This window comes from Zosterops lateralis (genome assembly GCF_965231275.1).
Source record: "Zosterops lateralis genome assembly, chromosome: 7".
In the NCBI taxonomy this organism is placed as follows: Eukaryota; Metazoa; Chordata; class Aves; order Passeriformes; family Zosteropidae; genus Zosterops; species Zosterops lateralis.
In genome coordinates, this window is record NC_139767.1 from 18,688,992 (window position 1) to 18,708,660 (window position 19,669).

A 19,669-nucleotide genomic window follows, 5' to 3' on the forward strand; every position below is an offset into this window, starting at 1 on the left:
AGAGGAATCTGTAAGATTCCTCCTGACACTTTGGATTTGACTGGTATCCTCTGCTTGCATAATTTTGTCAAAATGTATGTGTTGTCTCTCTAATACTAAAATGATATTTTGAGAATAGGTACAGCAAACTTGAATGATACATGATATTAAGATAAGCATCTGAAAACCTTTTATTTACAGGTACACTGGTTGCTTACACTATTAATATTTTCTTCAAATTTTATGTGTCCTTAGTCCATCAGACCACCATTTTTTAAAAAACATTCCCTTAAGATTAAACATTTGTTATTTGTTTAACTATTGTGATTGCTATTTTCAGAAGCCAAACACTACTTATTTTGTTTTTATTATCATTAAAACTGGCAGAGACTGATCTGAAGTTTGGGTGCTGCCACTATTTACAAATGGACAAAATTAATAAACCATTGTCTGCTAACAGTGTTTTGGGGTTGTTTTGTTTTTAAGCATTGCAAGTCTAGAATATATTCCAATCTTTATTTAGGCAGAATGATCAACTGATGTCCACAGGAACTCAGCAGTGTATAGATCACTGTAGCTCAACACAAGATACTCTTCAGTCAATGTGACTATTTTTTTCCCCACCAGTTTAAACACATTTTGAGTTTTGTCCTGAGACCTTGCACACTGGATTTTGAATATATTTAAACATAAAGAAAATATTACTTATTTATTCTATTCTGTAGGTATTTTCTGTGTCTCCAAGAACTGACAAGAAATAAATGACAATAGATGTTTATGACAAGGCCAGTGAAGCTATATTAGATGACTGCTATGAATTTACAAATCACATATTGTTAAAGTTCACTCCACCTTACTTGTTTTAAACTTAAATTATTTCGAAAAATTCAGTAAAACCCAAAAAAATGTGTTTGGCTTAAGATGAACCATCTAACTCTAGAATAAATCTCCTAAAAAAATGCTGATTAGATTTTTCCTGTAGTTACAACCTTTACAGGTATTTCTGTGAATTAACTGTAACAGTCAGGAGTATCAGTTCTTTACTAACAGAATGTACCAACAGGTTTTTTGGTAGAAGCCAGTGCTGCCTTAATTCTGCTCTCACCTAAAGGACAAATCACTTTATCAAACCAAATCATTCTAGCTACCATTCTATTGTTGGCCAGTATGTAAAAAGCAGTCTAAGAATAAACACAGAACATTTTACAGTAATTTTCTATTCATAACCATATCTGCATAATACTGAAAACACTAATATATTCCCTTGTCTCAGATAACAGCAGGCATAAACAGAACTTCCAGAAAGTATTTATTTTTAACCTCAGTTGGCTGCTGATGAGAGAATGCCCTGTGCTACAGATCTCTAGAACTGGATGAATAATGAAATTCTGAAATTTCCGTGCTGAAGGTCTCATGACTAGTGATTGAGCTATGAATAGCACATTGATATATTATTTCAAAGTCAATGTGGGAAGCTTATTATGTTTAATTGTATGTATTATCTTCACAGTGACATTTAAGTAATATTTCCTAATGATAATTTTAAATTTTAAGAGAGTACAGATGTTTTGATTATTCAAAACTCATCTGTAAAAGAAAGCACATACTTTTAATTGTTCATAAATATTTTAAGTATTGTTTATCTGTAGAAAAAAAATGGCAAATGGAAAACATTCTCTACCATAATTCAATGTTACTGTTGCTCATGCGTAATGTGCTCATGTAGCTGTGATAGGTTAGAACAGTTTCTAGGTAAAGGTCAAAACCTGTTCTCGTGCGCTGGAACACTGCTCAAAACAAATCGTATGTTCCCCAGAGTTCACAGAGGTGATCTGGTTACTTTTAATAACCTTCTCTGTCATTGCTTTGAATCACACTTTACAAACATCTTGCTTTAACCTTACTTGCAATTACTGTGTTACTTGAAAGCACACCATGTTGACTTTGGTTTGCTGAAAAAAAAAGAGCACACTAAGCCTCAGAGTAACAAATAGATACTAAATTTTCATGTTCACAGAGAAGTATTTTCAAGATATATTCTTGTTTAAAGCACAAATGGATGAGAAACAAACTATTTAATAGCTTACTTTCAAAAGAAAAAAGGAAAACATCAATTAAAAGGAGTTACTCTTTAAGAAGTGACTAAATGAATGCAATGTTATTAATAATGATGGCAATATTTCTTTATCCTGTCACAGTGTCCCACAGAGCTGACTTCTTTTATGTCCTATCAGACTTGTGTAATTTCATTGATTACAAAAGTGTAACTAAACTGGGATAACTAAGTCAAATGGGCTTAGTAAAAGTGAAATTGAAATATTTGTCACAGAGAAAACTTTAGGCAAAGTTTTTTTTAGAAATGTGACCAGAACTGTTTTCACTTTCAATTGTGTTGCTAAAAAGGCACTTCAAAGCACTTTAAAGTGCTTTGCAATACTTGTTTGACAATTAAAATATATATTGCTGGATTTTTTCTTCCCAACCAACTTTTAAATCTGAATGTCTCATACCAATTTTTAGCAAACAGAGAATTAATTGAGATGATTATTACAAAGAGAAGGCTATTTTTGGCTTGACTACCTTAGGCTTTTATTTTGTTTTATTGTTAAAGTACCGTAATAGGCACAGCTCCTAATCTACATAGAGCTGCTAGCCATCAGCTATATTTCATGAACCATATACTCACAGATGCAGGCCAATGAAAATATGGTTCATTTTCCAATCTGAAGATAAATTTTGTATGTTATGACAATTAGTAACAAACTCCCCATTAGTACAGGACTAAAAAAGAACAGTCTTACCTGCTGAATACTTGGACTCCCATCACATTTTTGAACATATAGAACTCAAAATATAAATAAAAAGTGACTGAAAGGTTTGGTAGGTTTTTGTGGTTTGGGAGGGTTTTTTGATTGGAGCTTTTTTGTTTTGTTTTTTTTTTGTGGGTGTTTTTGTTTAGTGTTGTTGTTTTGGGCTTTTTTCATTAATTGCACTCTGTTGCAAAAATCCATTGTAATATCTTACATTGACATTTAGCTTTCATTAACTTCGAGGTCAAGAAAAATTAGGAAAAGATTCTTATTTGATCCATTCAGATGTCAAATTTTACTTTTTTTATACTTCTGCTTATTCATTTATACAGGACTTTATTAATCTTAGACTAATTCCTTCTTTAGCATAAAAATTATTTTTCAATGTTATATTTTTAATCATTTTGAAGCTAGCCAGAAGCCACTTCTTTAGTAGCATATGAACAGAAGATATTGCCTCCAGCCTGCTATATCTGAAGTCAACAGTAGAGAAGAAAATAATTTTTTTCCATATCGAGTGTTCTAGTGTTAACATAGCTGCATAGTGGATACATAGTGGATAGCTGCAGGCTTGTTCAGTCTAAAGACAAATCTTTAAATATATATATAGAGAGAGAGAAGATAAGATTGGTCCAAAAAACCAAAAATAATTTCATGCTGTTATATTACAATAATCATGTTTTACTTACCATGTGCTCTCAGATATTTGCATTTCTATTCAGTTTTATGTAACTATTTTCATTGTATTACTAACACATTAAGAAAAACATGAGACATTTTTCTGGAAGCTGTAACATTCATCATTTAAAAATTAAAATCATTCCTATCTGTGACATTACCTATCTACCACGATACATGGCAGCCCATGTAAGCCCCAGTCACAGACACTGGTGACAAGACACCGCTTACATGTTTGTATTAGCAGTAGATGTCAGCCACTCCCCGGCCAGGCCAATGATGTCCAGTCCTGTGGACAGCTGATTGAAGAAGCGAGGATGACCTGAGAAGAGAATTGAGAGCAACTTAGAGCGAACTCTACCAGTATCTCTCAGGTTTCACATTTAAACAATCCACCTTTTCTGACACAAATCACAGGTTTGTACTCAGAACACTTGCAGCAAAGTCTTCAAAGCAAATCCTGCTTATGGGAAGACCAATAGCCAACATTCATGGATGCCTTATTACAAACGTGAAAAAATATTCCGGATAGGAGCTTCTGTATGGAATCATTCGTGTTTAAAAGAGAACCTCAGAATCGACTGAGCCTGTAAATACCTCCGGGAGCTGCTCAAGGGCTTGGGCAAGCCCATCTCCAGAGCTCTCTTCTGACTTCTGCCGTGCTGCGAACCCGGGCGATGAGCACACGGTGGGGGACAGCCCTCCGCAGCAACAACCTCCAGTGCTGAGGCTATTTGCATTTTAATGGGGAAGAGAGGAAGGCTCAGGAGCTTGAACTAGGGCTGCAGGAGTGAGAGGGGTGCGGAGGAGCCAATCTCTTCCCGAGCTACAGGGACACGGGAGAGACGTTTGGCGGGGTCTCGGCGGGAATGTCCCAGCGCTGCAGTGAGGGGAAAGGGTCTCCCGAGAGCTCCTCGATCCGGGCCCTTTCCCCACATGGTTTAGAAGCTGGAATTCACCTCCTTAAACAGAGTTCGCTATTGAACCGAAGTAAATCACATCCCTGTATTTCAGCCGGAATTGCTTTAATGACTTCTATAAGCAATAATTCCCACTGTTGGAGTCTATTTTCTAACATGAAGAGAAGAAATTCCTGACAACTGATAGCGAGCGTTGAGGGGAGGTGGGAGGTGTCCTGGTTTAGCCCTCTCTGCTCTCTGGGGAAGGACAAGCAGGCCGCACACTGGGGACAGCCCGGCCCTAGAGGGGAGGTCAGCTCTCGGCGCCTGGGGGGGCCCTGTCTCATCGGATTCGATTCAACACTGGGAACATGAGCATCTTTTGACATGAAGAAATAAATGTGATTCTGCCCCGAGCGATGTCAGCAGAAACCTTCAGGAGGCGTGAGCCTGGCGGCGCTGCCACATCGCGGCACTTGATGAGGATGCGGCACAGCCGGGCTGCTCCTGCCCGGGGCAAACACGGCTCGGGGCTGGAGCCCAGAAATAGCACCGTGCCTTAGCTGTTTGCTTTACAAATCAGCACTTCTCTCCCTCTCCAGGACACACTGGCTGGGAGGTTATCTTAAGCGACATTTCACTGACCTCCCACAGCTGTTAACGAGCCCGCGATCCCCTAAGGCCGGGCTGCAGATTCAGACCTGGCGACTTTGAGAGGAGCTTCTCCTTGAGAGAGAATGTGAGCCCCAGGAGCCCACGGCAGGATGCGTGTCCTGGGCACTCAGACAATCCGAGCAGCACTTTAAAGCTGCACCAGACACGGCTTTGAGCAGAGCTTGTGTCCGGTGGGATAGCTGCCTCTGCTCCTGGGGACACATCCTGCTGAAGCTGCAGGGGAGATCGGGGTGAGGGGAGGTTGCTCGACACGCGGCACGATGAATAGCGGAATAAAGCTGCGAGCAAACAGAGCGCAGCCACTCTGACTGAACTTCTGGCCACCTGTCCAACAACCCACGCGTTTGGGAGTGACACACGCTCCCCTTTGATTAAGTGTGCAAAAATCAAAGTATGCTCCTGACTCCCCTGAATCAATCAAACCACCACCTAAACAGGAAAGAGGACAGAACGCCACCCGCCACATCTCTTGTCAAGATTTCGCTCCTTGAAGGCACCGCGTTGGGTCTTCACGGCCGCAAAACTAACCCCAGCAGAAAGCTGGGAGCCACGGCTGGCGGCTGCCCAGGCAGGGACCGCCGGGAAAAACCGCGTCCGGCCGGAGCTCCCGCCGCCCGGGCTCCGGGGAACATCACTGCGGGCGGGGCGAGCCCAGCCGTGCCGTGCCGAGCCGAGCCGAGCCGAGCCGAGCCGGGCCCAGCCGAGCCGAGCCGAGCCGAGCCGAGCCGAGCCGTGCCCAGCCGAGCCGTGCCCAGCCGAGCCGAGCCGAGCCGAGCCGGGCCCAGCCGAGCCGAGCCGAGCCGAAGAGGGCAGCCGGCCAGCCAGAGCTCAGCAGCCCTGGAACGCTGGAGCAAGGCTGGGCAGGGGAAACTCGGCGCGCCCCATTAGCTCTCCTGCTCCTGACCCGCTTGGGTATGAGCGGCAGTCGGGGCTGGTTGCCAGCCGAGATTTCTGTCCATACAATGTAAAACATTTCCGGCCAAACAGCCTGGAAGAGCATTGGCTTTGCCCTAGAGCCCGGCTACAGCTCACCCAGTAAAAGAAGTGATTACAAACCGGGATTTCTGTCTGATCCAGAAGAACCTGGACAGGCAGGGCTCTTGGGTAATGGGCTGAAATCCACAGGGTTCCTTTATTGATGATTCCAAGGATTTCAGTCTCTTTTTCATTAAACGTTTGATGAACATAAAAAAGAAAAATTGCAAATTCTGTGTCATTTATGCCCTCATTTACCTAATGATATTGCTCCCCGGAGATACAGACAGCTCGCGTTTCATCAAGTGAAAGAGATTACGTCTCAAAAACTTGTTTCTGTGCTCTAAAAACAGCACAGAGCCCTGCCCGGCGGGGACGGATGGTCATCAACAAATGAAGTTTCTGAGCAGAAACATCTCCAGCGCCCGCAGCCAGGCCTGGAGCCTGCAGGGGGGCACAGTCCCGGGCACAGAGAGGGCGTGGGCTCAGCCCCTGAGCTCAGCCACGCTCTCTTCACCCTGAGCATGAGGAACGTCCCGGGGGGACTCGCCACACAGTATTGTGCAAAAACCTACCTGTCCTCACTCCGTATTTCAGTGTGTCCCGACAATCCACCAGAATCTGCTCCAGGGACTCAGGGTTGTCCGAAAGCTCCAGGTTGAAGCCCTCCATGCCCTCCAGGAGCTGGTGCGGGTGGTGAAAGTCCAGCACTTTGGTGGATCTGTCAAAAGTCTTCCTCACGTAATTGAGGAGGATGTCCACAACCTCCAGCAGGAACTGCATGGTCTGCTCCTCGCCATTCTTGGAGGGCAACAAATCTGCGGGGCAAACCAGCTGTCAGCGCTCGCTTTGGGAGAGAGAAGCAAAGATGAACAGCCTCGGCCGCCCGCAGCGCTCCAAGGGCCTGGAAGCCTCAGCGGGGCCTGGCTGCAGCGGGGCAGATCCCGGTGCCTCCTGCCCGGCGGGAAGGGCCAGTCTGGGTCCCCCACGGCAGCAGCAGAGGCACCTCCAAGGCGCCCCGGCCCAAGAGCACGCCCTGCAGTGCTCAGGCTGTGCGGTGCGAGGGACTCGCCTCCTCTGGGCCAACAGCACCCAAAACCTGCACCTGCCCTTACCTTGCAGCATCCCCACCTCCACCCCGCAAAGGAATTGCTTTCCCTTTCCCACTCCTCTTGTAACAGCCCCGTATCAGCAATCACAGGCTGCTTCATTACTATTCTAATAAGGGGGATAAAAACATAAAATTACTCTTCTCCCGGATTCTGGATCTGGAGAAACCCCTGGAACCGCTGAGGCTGAGCTGCAGGTGATCAGCCCAAAGTATGTAAAACTGCATTTCAAGCAGCTTGCATACATCGCCAGTGCAGCCCCCAAAAAACACAGACACGGAGCTTCCCTCAAAAACAGCCAAGGAAGAGCACGGTCTGAACGTGGCCGCACTTCCAGGGGAGATGAGGGCAAGACTACCAAGGGACATGCCTGGGCTAGAGCAAGGAGAAACTGCAAAGTGTTTACCTCTGGCATACAGGTTGGAAAAGTCTGTCTCGGTGCGCCGGAACCTGGATCCTTTCTCACTGTTCTCACACGCCAGCAGGCTCTTGGACGACTGCTTTTCCTTCAGAGAGCTGACGATCCGGCCCTTGTCTTCCAGGCTGTTGGTCCTTTGCAGGAACCCTACATTATTGCAAGGTGCACAGGTCAGAGTTTTCTCACTTCCCAACATGTTTAGAAATATCTAAAGCAGCTCTCTAGACAACAGTTAAAAGCGGTGTTGGCTCTAGATCTGACTAATGAGGTCAGGAATAAGGGTATTTATGGGGATTATTTGCCTCCAGGAGGGAGAGTTCAAAATGCCATCAACTGCAAAAACGCAGCCATGCAAAAAACAAAATTTCGTCATTTAGTGCAGTGGTAAATTCTTATTAAGTCGATCAGACAGATTCCACTTCAGTAATCAGCCACTGGAAGAGAGTTCAGGATGAGTCAATGCTATTTCAGCCTGCAGGCGAAGTTTATGGACCTAGCAGACAAGGGCAATGATGTATGATTAAAATCAGGGCCGTTTTCAGTTCTCCTCGTGGTGCTCTCACGCACAAAAGGCACGAGAACAAGCAGCCATTCTGGAGCAGCCGTCCTGAGAGTGCTAGAGCTCTGAGGATACCAGTAGCACTCATATAACCCCACCTTCCTATTATCAGTAAGTACCGCTGTGGGTTTTCCACCTGAAAAGATGCTTTGATGCTAACAGTAACCATCCCCGGGGGTTTTAAGAGCTCCGCTCTCACCGGAAACGCATCTTTGGTGCCCAGATCCCGAACACAAGTGCCGCTGTTCAATGCCACGGCTAAAATAAACCCGCTCACCCCAAGAATGATGGGGGCGGGAGTCATGCAGAGTCCGCGGCGAGTAATGAGATCTGTCTACTCTAACAAGGCAGGGAGAACAATTAATTTTCTGGATTTGATCTATTAAATCTGTGATGCCCACTAAAACACACGTAGTGTCGGGCTTTTTTTTTCATCATTAAGGAAAAAATCGGATTTTGACCTTCCAGGTTGCAGCGATGTTCGGAAGTTACGTTTGGAAGAGCCACTACGGCGGCGCCCGTCTCCTTTATTCTTCGTTTTCTTTTAAAACGAGCAATAATCCAAACCAAGGCTTGTCACGGCTGCGGATATCCGCCAGAGAGGAGGGCTTGGCAGGGAGGGAAAACACCGTCCTGGGCTCGCTCACCCACATCCCCCGACGCCACTTTTGAGCGCCCTCCGTTTCCCGGCCGTGTCCCTGCTCTCCGGAGCACCACCGTGGGCACCTCCCGTGGGGAGCCCATCCCGGCCCCTACGGGACCCCCGCACCTCGGGCAGGCACAGGGACTGAACCTCGGGGAGAAAAGGGAGCGACAGCGAGCTGCTGCTGCTGCTGGGCCAATTGCTCCCTGCTGCCAGCCAGGCAGTCACAAAAGAGCTATGGAAAACGGAGCACTTGGCACCGGCCCCTCTGCATCAGCCGGGCTGAGTACCAGTCCCCAGGAGGGGCACTCACAGGTAAGTCTGTCGGAGCCATATTTCCAGTGAACACCTCGCGTTTTGCCTTTTAATTCTGATCTTTGAGGGAAACTCTCTTCGTGCGTAAGTTAAGAGTTGGCATATATATATACATATATATGTAATATTTAGTTTTGTTGTTACTGCTTCTAATGGCTCTTGCCGCCATTATTAGCTCTTGCAAGAACTAGCCCTATTTGCCTGCCCTTTCGGAGGAGCAGCTGATATCGAAGCAGGTGCAGTCTAAACTGAATCAGGGGCTTAATTTTGCTTTTTTTTTTCCCTATACGTCTTTTTTTTTTTTTTTTTTTTTTTTTTTTTTTTTTTTTTTTTTTTTTTTTTCAGGAGCGATGCCCAAGTGGGACGAGCGGGTTCGGTGAGCAGAGGTCTGCAGGAAGAGCGGCGCTCTGCTTGCCCCGGGACCCGCGCTCCTCGCACAGCCGGCGCTCCCCGCGGCGCGCAGACACGCGTTCCTCAGGGGCTGGGAAAGGAGGGAGCACCGCTCCGGTAACAGGGAAAGGCTGCAGGTGCCTCCAGTTCACTCTCACCGGGCCTAGCGAGGCCGTGGCTCCGCTGGAGGGTCTGAGGTAACTGGACGCTGCGGGCAGGGAGCTCAGCCCTTGCCCCAGGGACTCTGCGGCTGCTGTTCCCCGCGGGGGCCGCCCGGAGCCCCGTGCCCGGAGCCGGCCCGGGATCAGCTGGGCTGGGAGCGGCCGCGCCTCGTGGGGGCTCCAGGGCGGGGACTGGAGGACGGAAAAAGCCTGACAGCGGTACCGCGCTGTCGGCCGGCATCAGCCCATCCGGCCGTAAGGGACGCGCCGATCCAAGTCCCTCGGCCACGGCAGCGTCCGGTGGGCCTGGAGACTCCGGGTAACGGGGAGCCCCCGCTCTGGAGCCCCCGGACCGTGCCGTTTGCCGAGCTCCTCCGGGGAGGGTGTGGGGCGTTCCCCAGCGCCGCCCGGGGCTGCAGAGAAGCGCTGGAGCCGCTCTCCTCTCGAGGGCTCCTTCCGCTCCCGGGAGAAGCGCGTGGCTCTAGCCGACCTTTCATCTGTATCCCAGCTGAAAAGCGAGGCCGGCGCAGGAGAGTTCCAGCAAACAGCAGGGTGTGAAATGGTGCGCACTCTGCTTCTCCCGGAGCACCGGAGAGCGCAGCCTTTCCCAGCAGCGGGTCCATCCCGCAGTTGCATCCATGCGCTTCACGAGACCGCGTTTTCAAAAGCCGAGTGACCCCAGGCTGGAGAGGGAGCGGCTCGGTGAGCAACGTGACCACAAATTCAGCGGGATTTCACGAGGCCTCCCTCGCACAAGGCAGAGGTGTGATCCCCTCGGCCTCCAGCCCTGGGTGGGCGCTCACGTTCCGAGGCGCGGGGGTGCGGGTCGGTGGCGGCCGCAGGACATCCCGGCTCTCCGCCGCCTCGGGGTGTTCACCATCGCCTACGGAAATCCCGCTCGGCAGCATAAATCCCACGGGCTCCGGAGACGAGCCCAGTTTCTGATATCACGCTGCTTTGAAGCCCCACTCTCCCGCGTTCTCGCTGGGCTCGGGATCATCAGCAGGCCCAGGCCAAACAGAAGATGCACCGGAACAATTTTACTGCGTTGAGAACTTCCACTGATGCCAAGCAAATGTCAGCAGGATCAGCCCCAGCAGTAACAATTGCCGGGGTAGGAGTGTAGCGTGCAAATCCAGATACGGGGGAAAATCCGCCAATGTTTTGTCCACCGTGACAGTTCATTAAACAGCTTCAAAATAGGTTGTTTGTTTGGCTTTTTTGTTTGTTTTTTTGATTTGGTTGGTTTTTTGTTTTTTTGGGTTTTGTGGGGTTTTTTTAGTGGATATGTGAAGAGACAAGAGTGGGGGGAAAGGGGTGGGGGTGATGGCAGCGGCAGCGCTCCTTTCAGGCGGTGCCTTTCAAACAGAAAGGGAAAAAAAAGCTAATCCTTAAATTGCTCAGTTATTTAAGAAGAAATTACGTACATCTTGGATAACTAATTATTGAAAATGTCAAACATGTAACATAGAACTCAGATGGAAGAACCAACTCATTGTTAGAGACCTGCCTTTTCTCTGATGTCAATCGTTATTTAAAGTTTGTATTCAAAATTAATCGTGTTCAGTGTGATACACACAGAAAGAACAAATCCAAGGCACATTTGTGACTACACAGTATTAAGGGTCCGGAATGATATCTTGTGAAAGGTAAGGACAAGGAGCTATCTTCTGCAACAGTCAAACGTCAACTCGTTTAGCATGTTTAATTAGGACTATTGGCAACCTTAATACTTCACTCTGTTTACCGTAGGCAGCCTTCCCTGTATGTCTTTGTGAAGGTGCTCGATTCAAATGGGAGGGCTCATACAAGCAAGAACATTGGCCGTGATCAAATCTGAGCATTCCAAACCAGCGTCACTCACTATTCAGTGTATTTTTCATGCAAAACAGAAAAGAGTCAGTAAAGGAAAACTGAACACCAAACCACAATCAAAAATGCAGCTTGTCTTGAACTCCCTTCACAAAGCCTTCACTGCGCCCTCTTATGCCCTTCCCAAATCCAAAATGGTGGGATATTCCATTTTCAGGTCTATTTGATCTCGCTGAGAGAAGCTCTGCTGTCCCTCTCTCACCCCCGTGGTCGAGCAGCACGGAGCGAGCCTAAGAGCGCGTTACTTTATCAGTTCTGCTGGCTGGGCTAAATTAAAATGATGGTGAAACGCCCGTCGCTCCAGCCACCGAGGGGACTGGTTGGGAAATGGTCCATTAAACCCAGATCAGGAGCTATTTATAGAACTAAGCGACTACTCGTTAATGTCGCCAGCGGCTACCAGTGAAATCTCTCACAGACACAGCGCTAATCACAGACCTGATTCTTTGCCCGTTCAAACTTGCAGGTGACAAAACGCTTAATGAATGAACTCTGACTCGAGCAAGCAGGGAAAGAGGTGTAAACGCTCCTTTGCATCGAAAAAAAAATATTTCCCATCCCTTCAAGAGAGAGAGGGGGAAAGGAAAATAATTTCTATGCGTGAGGGGTATGGGCTAAACTGAACGATTCTCCCCATCAGAATATGAAGATTTGACTGTTAGTCTCCGAAAGCGAAGGCGCTGCTGAGATATCTGGAGAAGGAAGACAGCTTGTTATCTGCAAATGAATCTCTTGCTATAACGTTGCGATCTGATTGTGCATTTGTTTCCCTTCTGCATTTCATGTGCCTGCGCGCTGACTGGCTGCCAGCGCTATCTTACCGGCACAGCAAGCTGACGAATTGCTCTTTAATAAGGCTCTCGTTAATCTTTTTTCCCCAGGAGATCCGTATTTTCTAGTCAGATAAGGTTGAAAAAATTCAGACAGGGAGAGACGGCGAACCGCCCCCCGCCCCCCGCCTTTCCTCCCCGGCGGGTCCAGCGCTTCCCTCGCCCGCAGCCCCCGGGGCGGCCCGAGGGGAGCGGGGACGGGCCCGGGAGGGCAGGGGCCGGCAGGGGGCGCCCGAGGCAGGGCCGGGGGGGAGGAAAAGCGGGGCCGGGGCCGCCCCGGGGGTGCGGGGGGCACACGGGGGGCACGGCCGCACTTACCGCATATCTTCAGCCCGATCTTCCTGGTGCACCCGTGAGCCACGCCGCACCACGAGTCGTAAGCTGGAAGAGAGAGCAGAGTTGTTCCCCTGGGGCGGCGGGGCTGTCCGGCCGCCGCGCCCCCCCCGGGCCCCGCTCGGCTGCTCGGCCGGGAGAAAGGGCCGGGAGAGGGGCAGCTGGGCTCGGGTGACAGCCAGGTGACACGCCGGCCCGCCCAGGGGAGAGGAGAAGGCACCTGGGACCCGACATCTCATCATCTACTGGCGGGGCTCCAGGGAAGCAGCAGCTTAAAATAAAGTGGCGTGAAATGGGGTCACAAAAGAGTTCAGGAATTAATTGGTTGAAAAATAGTATTTGACTAGATGATCGGACTCGCATCATTGAGCCCCGGACGGACTGACGGGCCCTCGACGGCCCTACTAGGAGCGCGCCCTCAGGGGGAACAGGCTGCTCCCCAGCCCCTCCAGTGGTGGCTCGGACTCGCCCCGGCCGGGCCCAGCTGAGCCCGGGGGAAGCGGGGAGCGAAGCCCCGGACCGAGGCGGACGGAGCGCCGGCCGCGGCCTCGGGCACTGCCCAGCCTCGCCCGTCCGTCCTCCGCCAGTCCGGGGGCTGCAGGGGGACTGACCTGGCGCCGGGGCGTGAGAGGAGCAGGTTTCCGAGGAGCCGGACCGAGGACGCTCCCCAGCGCACGGAGGGGCCCGGCCCGACCTGGGGACGGGGAAAGCGCCACGGCGCTCCCGAGCGGGCGGAGGAGCCTCTGGGCAGGGGAGCTGGGCAGGGGCTGTGGGCAGGGGCTCTGGGCGGGGGCTCGGGGCAGGGGCTCGGGGCAGGGGCTCTGGGCGGGGGCTCGGGGCAGGGGCTCTGGGCAGCGGCTCTGGGCAGGGGCGATGGGAAGGGGCGCTGGGCAGGGGCGATGGGCAGGGGCGATGGGAAGGGGCGCTGGGCAGGGGCGATGGGCAGGGGCTCTGGGCAGGGGCGCTGGGCAGGGGCGATGGGCAGGGGCTCTGGGCAGGGGCGCTGGGCAGGGGCGCTGGGCAGGGGCGCTGGGCAGGGGCGCTGCCGGTGCCCGGGGCGGGAGCCCGTGTGCCCAGGGCGGGGAGCTGCTGCCAGCGGTTGTCTTTAGCCGTGTTACCAATTAATTCGATCTCTGCCCGTGACACCTCAGCCGAAGGCGGCAGCGCCTGCCACGCGCGCCTGAAACACGACCCAGCGCTGCCTTCCGTCCCCTCCCCGTTTGTTCCAGGTCCAGAATAATAACAATAATGACTCCGATACTCGTGCCTCGTAGCTCTCAGGGTAAAAGCTATTACCCGCTCTGCCGTCCCTGACAACCCTTCATTTCTTGCTGTTGCCCGCTCTTTGTCTCTGATGCCTTATAGCATCGAGCCTCCCCCCACCCCCCCCTTTTTTTTTTTTTTCCTTTTTTTTTTTTCTCTGTGGGCGACGGTCTGAACTGCCTGGCAGGGCTATAAACTGATTCTCTATCCACCTGCAGCAGCCTTTGCTTCCCACTCATACCTCAATAACTCAAGGCGAATTCAGTGCAATTAGGAGTATAACGCTTTGAAAAGCTGCAATTAGCATCCAAATTTCGCTTGATTACAGGCTTCAGCGTAGGCTGAAAAGAAGCTGCAGCATTAGCATTTATAAAATGTAGCGGGGAGACACCCGCTTTATACCCTGGTGTAACTTCGCCCTTTAGCGGATTCGTTTTCTCCACACCTCTTCCAACATCCCGATTTTTTTGTCCATCTGAGAGGTCAGGTTATTGTCTATATCTCCCAAACGTGGCTGTAAGATAAAGACAACGTTGGCCAGTAAGATGGGCTTTTCCTCACGGCGTTTTATTCGCCACGGACCGACCTCTCCTGTTCCCCGGTAGGAAGATGGTTTCTTTGTGTAGAGCACTTTCCGCACCTTGCCTAATGGCGCGGAACGGGGCTTCACAGAGGTAGCATTTGTTTCGAAACTGATTTTTCTGAGCCTAAATGAGAAAGCCTCCAAAACACTTAAAACGAGGAAAATATGGAAACCTACTTGTGGGTCGCAAATTGGGCGGGGTGGGGTCCGGAGCATCGTTGGAGGACGAGGGAGCGGAGGAAGCCATCCTTTCAGAAAAGCCCCGGTCCCCGGAGCTCGTATTTCCTCGATATTCCTCTGAAGGGTGGGCAGCAGGGGGTTTGCTGGAAGGAAGAACAGGCGGGTTTAGCAGTCTGGTCCCCTGGAGCACGGCACCGAGCACCGCCCGGAGCCGGCAGGACCGGCCGAGCAGGGCAAATGCCTCCACAGACTGGAGAGCAGAATCTTCCCTTCGCCAGATTCCAGGGCGCTCCCCTCCGCGCCTGAATGACGGATTTAGCGGAGCATGAAGTCTACAGCAATGACATCGGTGGCCACCGAGCAGGGCAGTTTTGTGGCTCGCATCAAATGGAGACCAAGGCGCAGAGCGGGCTTCGAAACCACCAGCCCAAAGGACCCACAATCCCAACCAGAGCCCGCTGCCCGGCTTTACCAAACACACGTCAGGCTAAGCGTTCAGGAAAGAGTGACAGATAAACCCCGGCACACAAAGGTGCGTTTAGCCCAGGTCCAGTGGCAGGCGGCACACACATGTGTATTTGCACACGCGTGTTCCAGCACACCGGGGCCAGTGTGAGCTCCGGCACTGACCAGCCATCAGCCATCCCCGTGCCCGGGCTCGCCCCAGCGGCGCAAACGGCAGGGGAGGCACGTCTGTCTGGGCACAGGGAGATGTGGCACCAGCCCTCGCTCCTCGCCAGGTGTTCAGCCCTTTCCTGGCGGACACGGCGTTCCGATAACCGATACAGGGTCGCCCATCGAGAATTGCCGGGTCAGTGCCCGGCTCGTCTCTTTGTCCCCACGGCTACCTGCGATTTATTTCCTTCCCCTTGTAAAGAAAATGAAGGTCGCGGTAACGAAAGAACGCTTTCTTTGTTAGCGGCTTTTTTCAAACCGGCAGCTACCGATCCATCTCCGCTGCTGGGTGGATTTACACCCGCGTGTAAACGCAACGGATCAACGATTTCAATGGAAAATAGGTATTTACATTTTTTTTAAGACGAGAAAGAAAACAGCCATAAGCAGAAGATATTTTCTAGACAATGCCTGGAAGTGAAGTAACAGGTTAACGCTATGTCTAGGGCGGTAGCTCTATCAAAAAACCCGTTATTCTCTATTCATACGACAGCGACCAAAACCGATTTTGGAGGAAAAAATGCTCCAGAGGTTTCCAAAGGCTTGAAAACAATAGGATGCTGTTTAGAGGACACTTACCGAGGGGGCGAGCGGACACTCCTATTGCCGTAGTCCAGGTTGGCACGGCGACTCCAGCCTGGGAGCGACCCGCCGCTTATAAACTCCGCCACAAACGACGTCGGAATACCAATCGCGCCGCGGAATTTAATGCCAGATGACCTTTTTTTCCAGAAGTGCTCGGATTTGCTTTTTTAAAAGCGTGAATCGCCGGTTGATCTGCTTCGACGCAGGCATGAGTCACAGGACCGCCGCCGCCTCCGCGCCGCTCCGCACGGGGCTGGGACCGCCGGGGACCGCCGGGGACCGCGGGGGACCGCGGGGAGGGGAGGGGAGGGGAGGGGCGGCCACCGGCCCCGCTGCTCTGCCCGGCCCCGGGGCGGCGGCTGGGGCTGTCCGGCCGCGGCAGGGGCGGCACCCCGAGCGGGCGGGTCCGCCGTGCGAGCCCCCCGGGCGGACAGAGCCAGAGGCTTTCCCTAGACAGCCCCGGCCGGAGCCGAGGTGCCGGCTGTGCTGACGGGCACCGCACACACGGGCGCACCGCGGAGGCGGCGGGGCCTCCCCTGAGCACGGTGCGGGACTCGAATGTGCCGGGCGGGGTTGGTGTGAATTGTAGCTTAGCAACTCCCCCTGTCCCCCCTCGCCGTGCCGAGGGTCTGGTGTGCCCCGCCGGCCCAGCCCGCGGCTCGCACCGCTCCTCCCGCCAGAGGGTGGCAGAGGCCCAGGGACCGCTGCCGGAACACCTGCGTGCCGGGGACTTGCCCTCAGTGCTGCCATTAGATTACCATTGTATACCAGACATCCCTTCGCTAAAAACAGAACCATTAAGACAACAAGTTTTTGGTACTCCTGACACTCCCATGTCTGCGTTTTTCCATCCACACCCCGAGCATGTTTAGCCAGCATTTCGTGGTGTGACCGCGGTGCTGAATTCCAACGTGCCACGGCAGCTACGCAGGTCCCTAAAGCAAACCCTTCTCCAAAAGATGGCACGTAAGGGGCTGGAATCTGCAATGAGACGAGAGGAGGGGAAACAGCCCGATGGAGGCAGAGAATTTCATCCTGTGCAGGAGACGCTGGGCAGTGCAAGGAGCAGCAGGGCTGTGTCCTTTCTGAAGGACTCGAGGGAAAAGCAAAAACTTACAAGCCCGTTTTGTAAAGGAAACAGTCCGAGTGACAGCACCAAGTAGCCAGATGACTGCCCTGTCGAGCACAGTGACTCTCTAGGAACTGGACGTGTAACAAAGACACTGGCAGCACAAAGGCTAGTTTTCAAACATTGCTTTCCAGACATTAATGGCCCTAGCTGACACGACCTTTTCTCATATCTAGATTATAATTTTAAAGCTGGTTTTCAACCAATCTCGCAAAACCTTTGCTCAGCGCAGAGTGTGAGAAATAATAATATGACTGTAACTAATTGTCTTTGTAAACGTAAGCAAGCGTTCAGAGGAAGTCATGGCAGGACTGCAGTACAAGAGTCAACGAAAGACCACGCAAAGAAGCCCTGAGCCGTCAGTCCCCGTGAGACGTGACCCAGCCGGGTGTCTGCCCGACACGCTTATTCCTCCCCTTCTGGCTCTCCACGAGTGCGTGTGTCTGGAGTAAACAGACATGGTTTAACATAACTATTTGCATCCTTGTAGAACCTGAGGCCCGCGAGGGGAAGGAGCCAGGCAGTGCAGGCCAGCGAGCCTCCCGGGGTGGGCGGGCAATAGGACCCTCCCAGCCCCTCGAGGGGCCCGGCGGGCGGCGCTCCCGGCCCGTCCCCGCGCTCAGCACCGCGGACAGCGCCCGGCCCGGCCCCGGCGGGTCAGCGGGGCGGGGGCCCGGCACGGCCCGGGCGGTGCGCGGAGCCCTCGCTGTCTCCCGGGCAGGAGGGGGCCGGGAGCGATCCCCGCGGCCCGCCCGGCTCCCCTCACGGCCCCTCTGGGTGGCGCTGCCCCTCCAGCCCAGAGGCGCCGCCAGCCCCGCGCACAGCCCGCCCGGCCGCGCTCGCCGCCATCCATCCGTCCCGGCCTGGCGGGGGAAAACAGCAAACCCCGGGGCTCCGCGGGGCCCTCCCTCGCCCATCTACAGCCTGGCTGTACAGCACGCCTGGGAACGCTTGCTGACTCCTATTTGCAACCGACCAGCTTGAAAATCCGACCCAAACACGAACCACGGCAGCTCAGCGGCTTCATTCAGAACCCGCCACACCAACTGAAAGCTTTGAAACACTCCCGGCAGTGTACACGCCCAGGCTAGGGCACTCAGAGATGTGCCGCTTTCACCGGGAGGGTCAGAAGTCTTCCCTGCAGCCGTGCTGCCCAAGCAGCCTGCTGCTCTCTCCCTGCATGTGCCCGGCCCTTCCTGAGGCCACTGCCGAGAGCACCCTGGGCACAGGTTACAGGGAATCTCTTCGCAGCTGGGGACCCGGGAGACTCGCGCTTTACTTTGAATCCAGATGTTTACTGAGGATGTGAAACACACAGGAAAAACCACTGATGCACGGTATCAGCAGGGCAGGAGGATGAAGATGTATAATTCCCTTAGCTGGAGCTTGTAAGCAGCACATCAGTTAGAACTCACTTTAAAAAGCCAGACCATGGGGTATTTCTTGAAGTCACCTCTATCCACAAACTGGAAACGCTAAAATATGAATCTTGAATATCCTGAGTGGGTAAAGAATGAATGTGATGCAATAAATATTTTTAGCAACAAAGACTAATTAATTATATAGTTTTTATAGCTGTGGACATATAAACAATGACTGTCAAGCAGAAAAAAAACCCCAGAACATTTATACTGCAACCTATAGGTTTGAAAAGTCACTGTGTTTGGAGCTGCATACAGTATTTTAAGAAAGATGATCCCTCCTGCCTACACTGTAGGGAGGTCACAATGTAACCACATGCCAATGGAAAGGCAAACAAGACAATAAGTCCCTGTGCCGTAACATTTCTTGTTTCTTCATATTCTGAACTGTAGTGAAGTTATATATGCATTTATCTGCAGGCAGGACAGTAAATTTGACTTCTGGTGATTATTATTGTTATTGTGAGGGGTTCCCTCCATGAATACTCTATGTTGCATTTTAATTGCCATTTTATGTGGATTATGAGTATTTTAGCAGACTGGGGTAAGGCTCTTTCCTTGAAACTGTATACAAAAACAGGTACACAGAACATCTGTGATGTTTCTGGACTTGTGGGTTTGTATTTTTGTCCTTGCAGCATATGACCTTTGTTTGTTTTTAGTAATACAGCCAAAATTTGTAATCCAGAACATTATTATGAACTATATTTATTGCATCTGGTATCTGTTTCCCTCCCCCCCACACCTCCATTTCTGTTACAAAAAAATCCACTTTATCTTAGACAGAATGGAATAATATAAATAATAAATTTCATTAACTCTTGACACAGAAAAATTGTTATAAGTGCTTCAGAACTTTTCTGGCTATCATCTTCAGTACTTAAAAAATACAGATGATAAATTCCTGTATATCTGGAAAAAAAAAAAAAGAAAAAAAAGTTGAGAGAAAAAACCCTCTACAAATGGAAATTGGTGAAGACTGTGGATTTATACTCCTACTCTACAGATAATTTTTTCTGTTTTCTGTCACTTGACAAAAAAATAATTGAAGATGAATGATATGTTTGCTTTGGGTTTTATGAACAGTCAGCACTGATGTACCCAACAGGCCCATATTTAAGGATCATGTACATCATTCGAGTTTCAAAGACAGCTCAAGATGAACTGCCAGAGAGAACATTCAGCAC

At 50.9% G+C, this 19,669-nt stretch overlaps 1 protein-coding gene across 1 annotated transcript in view; it reads right to left on the minus strand.

Annotated features, from left to right (window-relative positions):
- The window catches only part of GAD1 (glutamate decarboxylase 1), a gene marked incomplete at both ends in the record, with an annotated part of 28,113 nt that extends 13,374 nt beyond the window's left edge, over positions 1–14,739 (minus strand). Inside the window, 5 exons of the mRNA XM_083865364.1 lie at positions 3,699–3,789; positions 6,592–6,834; positions 7,532–7,690; positions 12,632–12,694; positions 14,670–14,739. Coding sequence (XP_083721490.1) covers positions 3,699–3,789; positions 6,592–6,834; positions 7,532–7,690; positions 12,632–12,694; positions 14,670–14,739 — 626 coding nt within the window. The remainder of the gene's footprint in view (positions 1–3,698; positions 3,790–6,591; positions 6,835–7,531; positions 7,691–12,631; positions 12,695–14,669) is intronic.
- Positions 14,740–19,669: the final 4,930 nt, after the last annotated feature.